Source organism: Morone saxatilis, unplaced genomic scaffold, assembly GCF_004916995.1.
Source record: "Morone saxatilis isolate NCDOM2014 unplaced genomic scaffold, NCSU_SB_2.0 Contig23, whole genome shotgun sequence".
Classification (NCBI taxonomy): Eukaryota; Metazoa; Chordata; class Actinopteri; family Moronidae; genus Morone; species Morone saxatilis.
The window spans coordinates 11,178,503-11,189,134 of record NW_023339796.1 but is presented as its reverse complement, the minus strand read 5'-3'; the positions used below and the strand labels follow the sequence as shown (position 1 = coordinate 11,189,134).

Genomic DNA, 10,632 nt, shown 5'->3' with positions numbered 1-10,632 from the left:
TTTACTAAGCAGATAAAGTCTGAAAAAGGAGTGGTTTTAATTGAGATTTGGCTGGGCAAAAGCCTAAGACTTAGCTATTTGCCTTTTTTTAATTTTTGCATTAAAGGATAAAATCCATGACCACAGGCTCAGAAGTCTTGCAACATTACTGGATGTAAGAGGCACAAAAGTCAAAGAACATGTTCTACCACTATCTCGTGTCAGACAACTCGTTATGCGATCGACAGAGTTGATGTGTGCTATATGTTAAAAACGTCAGAATGCCGTTTTTAGTATTCTAATGCATCTCAGGATGTATATAAAAGAATAAAAGAAAATATAAAAGAGGGGCTTTTGTTTCTCCAAACAGAAATAACTCCTTGTCATATCTTTTTACACTTCGAATAAGAGCTTATTCTACTGTTCTTGTCTTTCTTCTTTGATACGTTTTTTTAAATTAATATTTGCTTTAGCTCCTAATTTCTCCAAAACAAGAGAAGATTTACATTACGATTTACATCAAATTTACTTCTAAAGACTGAAAAGCCTGCTGTGTGAGTATTTTTTCCTGTTTCTCCACTACGATCTCATTTTTTCTAGGATTTATTCTTTTGGCCATCAGTCATGTCAAAGCACGTTTTCCATCATGTGTCAAACAGGAATGCCTTGCTTTCACAGCCATGAATGGGGTGTGGCTAAAAGTATAACATATTTCAACACTAGAATAGTTTAACAGCTACTTTCTGTGTGCTCAAATGTCTTGAGCAACTTTCATCATGTCATCATCATGGTGTGGATTACATATCTTTTATTGTCAGTGATAAATGTGTGTTTTGAAATTCTTTCTCCACTTTTTCTGTGCAGATTTATTTATTTAACTGTCACTGGGCTCCTCACTGTTTATTTGTGTCAGTCTGACGCCTATCGGCAGAATGACACAATAGTTCAAGGATTCCTTGCCTCCCATAAAGAAAGATTCTTTTAAGTGTTGCTAAATTTCATAAATTGCTAAATGTATCTGATACAAGCTGTTGTTTGTCTCTGTACATGTTTTTTTTTAATAAACTGTCAACAAATTCCATAAAAATACAAAAAACTACAAGGCAGTTGTCTCTGTGACACTCAGCCCCAAGTCTATTATTGCCTATGGTCTTTAGAAAATTATAAGTAATTTCCTAACAGCTTGACACTTAGTTTTAGCAAAAGCTATAGCACCTGTATATATTGCACTGTGTATATGGAACTGACTCAAAAAACACTACAATGCCCATGTTCATCGTAATGAAGGAACATGTCAGCTGGGCAGTTCATTGATGGGTTTCTAATTATTTGCGACGGAAGGCACAAAGCTATCAGGTTTTTGATACACATACAATACCTGATAGTATAGATAGCTTCAGTGTGTTGTTTTGTTTTGTGTTTAGGGTTTTTATGGGATTTGTTGACAATTCTAAAAATATAAATATCACCAGATCTCTCCCGTAACAAAAGGATGTCTCAAGCAGTTGTCTCTAAACATAATCCTGGAAGGTACTACATTATCAATACAATGTAAATATTATTAAGAATTTGGTAATATACAAATATAATTTCTAGAAGACAGGGTTGTATACAAAGTATCTATATATAATATCGCACATAACTAAAACAAGCAATATTGCTACATTTATATCATACATTTATATAGATCAATTTCACCTTTACTTACCTTTATACCTGTCTATCTATCAAATAAAAACATGACAGTATTATTGACAGGACTGGAGTTTTTATTTGAGACTTGAGACAGTGAATGCATGTTGAAGTAAATGTTACAAAACTGTATTTAGGACAAGACTGCACTTGTTTTTGATAGTGGCAAAGCATGACTTGGAAAAAACAATTACTATGGTACTTGCATATTTTGAGGTTCTAACACCATTCATGATCTTTGTCAGTAGAAGCCTTATCTATATGCAATAATTTTGGCTAAACAGATATATTTCATCATGATGTACACACTGCAATATTTAGTTGAACATTGCATCTCTAGCATACTTCTTATGATCTCACTGCACTTGTCCAACAACGATTAATATTTTGAGGGACTGGGTCAATCAGAGTGTCATGTCAGTGTTTTACAATCAGTGGCGAACATCTTGGCGGACTTCTTCCTCATCCTCTATTTCATCTTCTTCATATTCACCTATCTCATCAGCAGTGGCATCCTGGTACTGCTGATATTCAGACACCAGGTCATTCATGTTGCTCTCGGCCTCAGTGAACTCCATCTCATCCATTCCCTCTCCAGTGTACCAGTGGAGGAAGGCCTTGCGGCGGAACATGGCTGTGAACTGCTCTGAGATCCTCCTGAACAGCTCCTGGATGGCCGTGCTGTTACCAATGAAGGTGGCGGACATCTTGAGGCCACGGGGAGGGATGTCGCAAACGGCTGTCTTGACATTGTTGGGAATCCATTCAACAAAGTAGCTGCTGTTCTTGTTCTGCACACTCAACATCTGCTCATCCACTTCCTTCATTGACATACGGCCACGGAAGATGGCTGCAACAGTGAGGTAGCGTCCATGACGAGGGTCACAGGCTGCCATCATGTTCTTGGCATCGAACATTTGCTGTGTGAGCTCTGGCACAGAGAGGGCACGGTACTGCTGACTGCCCCTGCTTGTGAGGGGCGCAAAGCCTGGCATGAAGAAATGCAAGCGGGGGAAGGGCACCATGTTGACGGCCAGCTTACGGAGGTCAGCATTGAGTTGGCCAGGGAAGCGGAGACAGGTTGTTACCCCGCTCATGGTGGCTGATACCAGGTGGTTGAGGTCTCCGTAGGTAGGTGTGGTCAGCTTCAGGGTGCGGAAGCAAATATCATACAGGGCCTCATTGTCAATGCTGAAGGTCTCATCTGTGTTTTCCACTAGCTGGTGGACAGACAGAGTGGCGTTGTAGGGCTCCACCACAGTGTCAGACACCTTTGGAGAAGGCATGACACTGAAGGTGTTCATGATACGGTCAGGGTACTCCTCACGGATCTTGCTGATGAGCAGTGTACCCATTCCTGAACCTGTGCCCCCACCCAGTGAGTGGGTGAGCTGAAAGCCCTGGAGGCAGTCGCAGTTCTCAGACTCCTTCCTCACCACGTCCAGGACAGAGTCCACCAGCTCAGCTCCCTCGGTGTAGTGACCCTTGGCCCAGTTATTTCCTGCTCCACTTTGACCTGCATGATGCATGTAATGTTTAGAAACAAATCATGTTGGACAAATAATGGTAGCGTTTTCTGCTAAGGCATACTATATAATAGTATCATAATGTCTACTAATGTCTTTATTGATTGATTGCCTTAAAATTTCAAATATTCATGGTCCCCAGAGGGTATATTCTAATGACTTTGGTAATCCCTTAATGTTTCCTGTAGCGTCACCAGGAGGTTGACCTTTGTGGTTTTTAGTTAAATATCTCAAAAACTACTGGATGAATTGCGATTAAATAAATTGTGATAACTTTGACTAGCATTTAGCTCAAAGTACTACTGTTCGCAAGGACAGCCTCACAGAGCTGCTAGCATGGCTGAAGACTCTTAGTGTTTACAACCTGGCAACCCAAATATGTCTACGATATTAGAAATACTTATCTATAAAGCTATAATATATAATGTATTAACCTTTAAGAAACCCATTTGTTACAACATATTCATTACAACCTTTATGAAGTATACATTGTTTGAACCAAGCACCCAAATGTCTCATTATAAATGTTGTAAATGAGAAAAATTTAAAGAACTTGTGCAGCCATTAATATATTTACATTTGTTCTTTAGCTCTTTTAAGTTATATGCATGGTAAATGATATATGTGGTGAGCTTTAATTCTTTGGTTCAGAATTAGTGACATAAATTATCATAAAGCCTAAAGACAGTTCCTCTGTTTGTGTATTTTCTAATAAGGAAAAACGGAGAGTCAGCCTGTGGTTGGCCCCTGTATCCTCACTTGCTGCCCAACACTGCAGCATCATCTCCTTTCTCTTTTGCTGAGTCACCTCGTGAGCTGTCACAGCTGCGCATGGACAATGCATCACACTCCTGGCACATCACTGAGAGGCTGCGGAAGCTTTGTGCTAGGAATATACACTACTGTGTGATGCTCTCAGGTGAAACTAAACACAGCTTTACAGGATGTGACAGCAGCTGCTGACACAGTTGGTTCAGTTGGTTCAGGATGAGTGGTGACACCATGTTTTATTGTCCACTCACCAAAGACAAAGTTGTCAGGCCTGAATAGCTGTCCAAATGGGCCGGAGCGAACTGAATCCATGGTTCCTGGCTCCAGGTCGACCAGAATAGCACGGGGGACATATTTGCTGCCTTTGGACGAAAAAGAGCAGAGAATAGAGGGATAGAGAGAGGTAAAGGATGGGAGGGTGGACTAAGATATCGACAGTCTCACTGTGCATGATGTCAGAACATTTGTAGTGAACCATGGAAAAAATGTGGCTGTATTTTGAAAGATTCTTTTCTCCATATTAAATCTTCTGATTGATATTAATACAGCAGTGCTGTTTGCGAATGTAATCTTTTAGGTAAACAGGGTTTTGTTTAAAGGATACTACAGTCTGTTCATCAAGCTGTATATTTAAAGACTGCATAGTGCCTTCTATTGTTAGTTTCTTTGCTCCACCCTCTCTGTCTGTAACCCTTCTTGCAAGCAAATGGCCTCATCATGCTGCACTGCTTATTCTAGACCAGTGGGCCTTTCAAAGTGCTGAGCTCTGCAGAGTCCATTCAAACAAAGATGCAGTCTTCCCCTGCCCATACCTATTTTCTCTCATTGTCTTGTCTACATAAGTTTTAATGTTGCTAGTAAACATCTGCCACTCTGTTAACTTATGGGCTCCTCATTCAATCCACATGCAATAGTCACCCAGTAGGTGACACTGATGCCAGCATGCAACATGGAAACAAATAATCAATAATGCCTGCTGCTAGGAAATAGGATATGGGTAGACACTAATAGTAGGTATGTTGTTTAGGCAAGCCTTTCAATCATCCATTGCAGTAGGAAGGGTTTGATCTCAATCGTGGATTGAGATTTGAACTGACTTGCCCTTCTCTGACAACAGAGGCTGAAGCACTAGGCACAGAGCTGTATGATCATTGTTTGACCGGTCAGTGCCCAGCAGCTGTGAGGAATGACACGCGATGCATTTGGAATGACCTTCAACATGCCACGCCAAATAAAATCAGATGCTGAGGTGAGACCAATGCACAGTGAGCTCAGAGTCAACTATACAGAGACTGCAGATACCTGTACTCCCTACAGAGGGAGAGAGAGAGAGAGAGAGGCAGAGAGAGAGAGGGAGAGAGAGGGAGAGAAAAAGAGAGAGAGATTTTAGCAGATTCACTGTCCTAATTTCCCCTGCACTCATGGTGGGACCTACTTTCCCGTTGCAGCTAAATTAGTGACATGAGTATACTGTGGCATTCAAATGAGGTCTATAGCATATGGTCATGCAAGGTTAATAAGCAATGGAAACAAAGCTTCATTTAATGGTACATTATTCAGATGCAAACATATGGTTTATTTACAAACAAACTTAAACATTTCTTTTTACCTGATGCCTCATTGTAGTAGACATTTATCCTCTCAAGCTGCAGGTCACTGTCACCTTGGTAACTACCAGTGGGATCGATGCCATGCTCATCACTTATCACCTCCCAGAACTAAGAGGGGGACAGATATTAATTGTTTGGGGTCATGCATCAACAAAACGTGGCGTGAAAACGAATTAAAGCGTGTGCGTCAGGCCTTATTTTAGTAACTGCGCATCTGCTGAGAAAATGACACGCAGCAGAGGGGGGCCACATCACTGCAGCCGCTGACTCGGAGCAAAGCCCTGTCAGACTGAACCGCACCCTGCACAAAGCCTGTATAAACAACTATTACACGATCTATCGCAAACTTTATTTTAAAAGATATTTCTTTCTCTCCAAGAGACGCCAAACAAAACTTTTACATGACCCGAGTCTATAGATGAATCAACAACAAAAAAAATCCCTGGAAAATAACACGTGGAGTTCCGCATTAAAATTAAAATCACCTCGTTCATTTCCCCCCATCCTAAATTAAATGATAATATTCATACCTTCGCCCCGATCTGATTTCCACATTGTCCAGCCTGGATATGAACGATTTCCCTCATGATGCGCTGCGGATGCGGGCAGAGAGTGTCCTGTCTCGATTTCACCAGCGTCCAGTCTTCAGTCTCTTGCTGCTGTGTTTCTCTAAATCAGCACTTGCCTCATTTCTAGGACGGGTGTTGAGCCGGCGAGATAGATAAACGTGCTGCTGGTCAGATGACGTTTCACACAGCGCAGCATCCCAGCATCCCTGTCAGCCAATAGGAGCGCCCCGGTTTGATGCAGTGGACCAGAGGATCATGCCGCATCATCCCCGACATCACCCTGTCCTACGCAGGAAAAATTTCACCTTTTTTTCGCTGTCCTGAGGTTGTTCTATAAACCTATCAGTGCATTTATCAGTGTAATACTCAAGACTGCAGTTCTACTTTTGCTGATTCAGTCAGAACCAAGCCATGTTTAGGAGCAACTGCTACATGTGTACAAAACAGCCTGCTGTTTCAAACTCCAGGTTGAAAAAATATTATTTGGTATTTTGATAATTTCCACGAGGAATTGACTAAATAAACTTGACTATAAACTCATTTTTATGATATATATGAGATTATATGAGATTTTCATGTTTTAGTTTGAATAATGCAACTGCTCCCATGAGTTGAGAAAATGCTACCCAGGGCTAACTCACACCCACCACCCTATACCCCACTCACAGCATCCCCATTTTGGTTGTAATAAACTGAATCAACCACAATTTTGTTAAATAATATGCACCTTGTATAATATCAACTGAAATGTTAGATTTTACCATAGAGACCTCTGTTAGACAGGTCTTCAACAGTAGGTAAAAAGCAGGAGCCATCTTGGTCAGGGCCCTTAGTTTTTAGCCATGCTAGCTTTGGTCTGTGGGTCGGTCCACCACTTTAGTCCAGACTGAAGTACATCTATAGTCATTCATGGTCCCAAGAGGATGAATCCTAATGGTGACACCCTGAAGTTTCTTTTAGTGGCACCATGAAGTTCACATTTGTGATTTGAAGTGAAATTTGGTAAAGACATTCAGTGTAAAACTGGATGAGTTAGTTCAACTCAAATTGCTTGAGGAAACCAGGGATCGCCAAAGCTTCACGAGGGGGTCGCAAGGCCTTCTTGATTTTAAGGGGTGTAGGAAAAATTTCAAAAATATGCACAGAAGGCCTATATCTCAACATTTGGTTCGCTTCTGTGAAGAAAACAAAATGTAAAGTAAATTGTTAAGTAAATTGTCTAACAGAACGATGGCCAAGCATCAAGTAGCCTACAAGAAAACACTGAATTTGTATGATCGTTAAAAAAGATTAAAGAAAATACATAATAAAGATAGAGAATTGTATGAAAAGTTCCCTAAATAGGGAATAATCTGCTCAATTATTACCTCAAACAATTTAAGCATGAAACAATATTTTATTTGAGTACAAGTAACTCAAGTATTTATTGTTAAGGTGACTTGGGTAACTTAAGTTAATTTAACCAATTTCATTCAGTTAACCTTTAGATGCATAAGTATTTTCTTGCAATATCTTTGTAATCAATACATGGAATTATGAGAAACGATACAACTTTTCATTACAAAATATTTGCAAGAAAACGACCTCCGCCCGGTCATTTTAGAACCCACTTTATGCATCTAAGGGTTAAAAGTCGTTTAACTTGAATTAATCTGCGCTTGCCACTTTTCCAAACTCGTGACCCTCCATTTTTCAGCCCCCTTCTGGCCATCACCGCAGGAATGTCAATATAAGATGCCAAAGCTTAATTGATACGGAACCTTATTTTCAGCGTCTCTACCACCCAAAAATGGGACGTTTAATTAAAAACACGCTACTGTTTGACTTTGACAATTGCAGGCACAACCATCATTTTTGGTTGGGGTTTGCCCATATTTTATTAAGAAAAAAACTAAATAATGTGTGACATTGAAGTGGATCAAAACGAACTCGTTTTGTTGAAAAAGAAAGTAATTAATTCTTCTATATCGTTTGGCAAAATCGTTGCTCTAATTTTCTGCGCTCAGTTTGGCCTATGATATGGTGGAGGTCGGTGTTTGGTAAGCCTATCAACATTATCTATCCATATTTTCTCACAGAAGCAAACCACTTACAGTAATGGGCTCAGCTTACATAACTTCCATGTCTCTACTGCAGTTATTACAGACCACCTTCCCACCTTTCTTACACTGGTGCTTAATTATTAAGGGTCTGGGCGGCATAGTGGTGCGCCGGCGGTCGCTGATACTTGTGGAGCACTGCCTTCCTATACTTAAATATTATGTCCATAACCATAAAACATTCAACTCCACATAATAGCCAAGTGTTGCTGGATCTGGCCACAGTAGCCGCCCAAGGGTCCCGGTGCAGTAAAACCGCCCTGAGCCGCCAATTTAGGGTGCGAGCGGACCCTGGGGCAAGAAATAACTGGACAGAGGCTGGCCGACTGAATGAGAGCCAGAGCCACAGCTGGATGCGGGTAAGCGAGAGTGTTTGTTGCCTACATACCCGCCCCAAAAAAAAACATCACACACACACACACACACACAGTGGACATGTTCCATGTGGGACACGCATACTGTACTGTATCATGCCCCCTTCCCCCCAAGTTGCCCAGAGCCTCCTCTAGGACGCTCAGTGTGGGCGCCACAATATCCACTCTCCCCTCTTTTCCATCTCTTCCCTCAAACTGCTCTCGCACCACACTTGATCCACCATCTCACCAGTAAGGCATATGCTCCATCATTTGCCTTGAGGCGGACAAAGACTGGGAAGGAATTCAAGCGAGACACTGTAGCCACTTCTCTGCAAGACTCTTTAAAAGGAGTGCGTATGTGTGTGTATTAAATAGTGTTCAGCTTGCACAGTGCTCCCTGCCTGTAAAATAGCAAGGAAACACTATACAAGTCTAAATCTGCGACTTGGTATATAAATGTTACATTGATTTCAAATGAAGAGAAGAAAACATCAGTCATGGTCTTTACATGATAAATTTGCCTCCTCCAAATTATGTCTAAAAGGGGTTACATGTCCACATGCCATTTAAGCATTTGTAAAAAGCATGGTGGCTTTTGAGATGTGAAGATGTCTTTATTTAAAACTTTAAAACAGCCTTTTTCCTCCACATGAAGGTTAGAAGCCACCTGAGACTAAAATCTCTGTCTGCTCCCATTCTGATGCCCTTGGGAGCTTTTTATAAGGTCTTTTCAACCCTCTGAAGCGATAAAGGGATTAAAACCGTTTGCAGTGAATTACGAGAGCCAAACCCAGAGAGACTCGTTTAACATGAGAAAAAAAAAAAAAGCCTAACTCATATTTTTAATATAACTGGTCATTTTACTGTATTATTTTTGTCTCTTTCTGTCACCGGACCACTAAATAAAGAGTCAGCAAAAAAAAAGTGCAATTGTAACCGAGCAGCAGCTCCTTCGCCAGTTGACATTACAGGAATTTACGATGTGTTAAATGGTTTCCTTTGTTCCTCCCTGTGGCAGCTCCGCTCCGGCAATTTAGGGAAGGCAGCGGCCTGCAATGAGCTCATCTATCTCCTCCCCCTCTTCACAGTGTCTTCATCAAACATTAATTTTTTGTTGGTGTAATTACTTGATTGATGATAACTTCAAGCAGTAAGTCATATCACATGCCTTGCAATTCAGCACCATTTTAACGTAGTTCATAAAAAATAAACCTGCAATTGCCATCTTTGTCTCCTGAAAGAAAGCATGACTTGTGTTACCTACCATCTTACCAGAAGAGATTAATTTAAATATCACTTTTTGCTTTTTCTTTTTCAATATTGTGGTAAAATCTGATAAACCCAACCTGTGGCCCTTTGCCAAAGTCTAAAAATGCCAGCAGACTTTTTTTTCTGTGCACTTGAACCCTGAAATAAACCCATGCCCGCCATCCATTTTGGCAAGACCAATTTGGGATTGAGGGTGGGGGCAGGAAAGAGACGAGGTATAGGTTAGCTGTTAGTTTAATTAATCATAAATCACCTCTTGAAATGCTGCCCATGTCACATGCCAAGACTGCGCACCACTAATGCACCAGCCCCATCTTTCACCGGGTATCTTTTTATCTGTGTGCCCTGACACTCGAACTCTGGAAGCGTCCTCGTCGTTTTACGTCGTCAGCACCTCAGCCCGCCCTGAGCCACAAGTTCCTCACATTATCTATAAATACCAGCCAGCTAAATGGCATCTTTCTCTCACCCACCCCCCTGCTTGGGCAGGAACCCCAGGGGCTCTGTTGGACTTAGGCAAAGGAAGCCCGCAGTTCTTTGCCACTAAACATCTTGGGCTTAGCCCCCCCACCCCCAGCGGTCACCCTCCGGAGAAACAGCTGGCTAAAAAAATAGATCCATCTGCCACTCGCCTTCAGATTCCAAAGTGGTTGGAGTTTAATTAAACAAGTTGAAATTGGTTTTCCACAAGATTTAGTAAAACGCGTACGCAAACATTATTCACTTAAAGACCCACTTGTTGGATTTATTCTCCTCCTTTT

General features: G+C 41.2%; 1 protein-coding gene across 2 annotated transcripts; it reads right to left on the bottom strand.

The window, feature by feature from the left end:
• Positions 1-1,727: 1,727 nt before the first annotated feature.
• Positions 1,728-6,373, bottom strand: LOC118334706 (tubulin beta-2A chain-like). 2 transcript variants are annotated; one of them, XM_035670744.1, is made up of 5 exons: positions 6,109-6,372; positions 5,578-5,686; positions 5,271-5,279; positions 4,220-4,330; positions 1,728-3,187 (listed from the first exon to the last, which is right to left on the bottom strand). In XM_035670744.1, the coding sequence occupies exons 1-5, from the start codon at positions 6,163-6,165 to the stop codon at positions 2,103-2,105; spliced, it is 1,371 nt and encodes a 456-aa protein (XP_035526637.1). In that variant the 5' UTR covers positions 6,166-6,372; the 3' UTR covers positions 1,728-2,102. The 2 variants fall into 2 exon arrangements, with proteins under 2 accessions (XP_035526637.1, XP_035526638.1); XM_035670745.1 differs by lacking the exon at positions 5,271-5,279 and having other exon boundaries at positions 6,109-6,373.
• Between the last annotated feature and the right edge of the window lie 4,259 nt (positions 6,374-10,632).

Bases quoted from the DNA above. Each gene is read 5' to 3' on its own strand.
- LOC118334706 (XM_035670744.1), bottom strand. From the start codon at position 6,165: ATGAGGGAAATCGTTCATATCCAGGCTGGACAATGTGGAAATCAGATC. The intron at 5,687-6,108 runs GTATGAATATTA...TCCCCCTCTTAG, and splicing joins GAAATCAGATCGGGGCGAAG to TTCTGGGAGGTGATAAGTGA. The intron at 3,188-4,219 runs GTGAGTGGACAA...TGCATCATGCAG, and splicing joins GCCTGACAACTTTGTCTTTG to GTCAAAGTGGAGCAGGAAAT.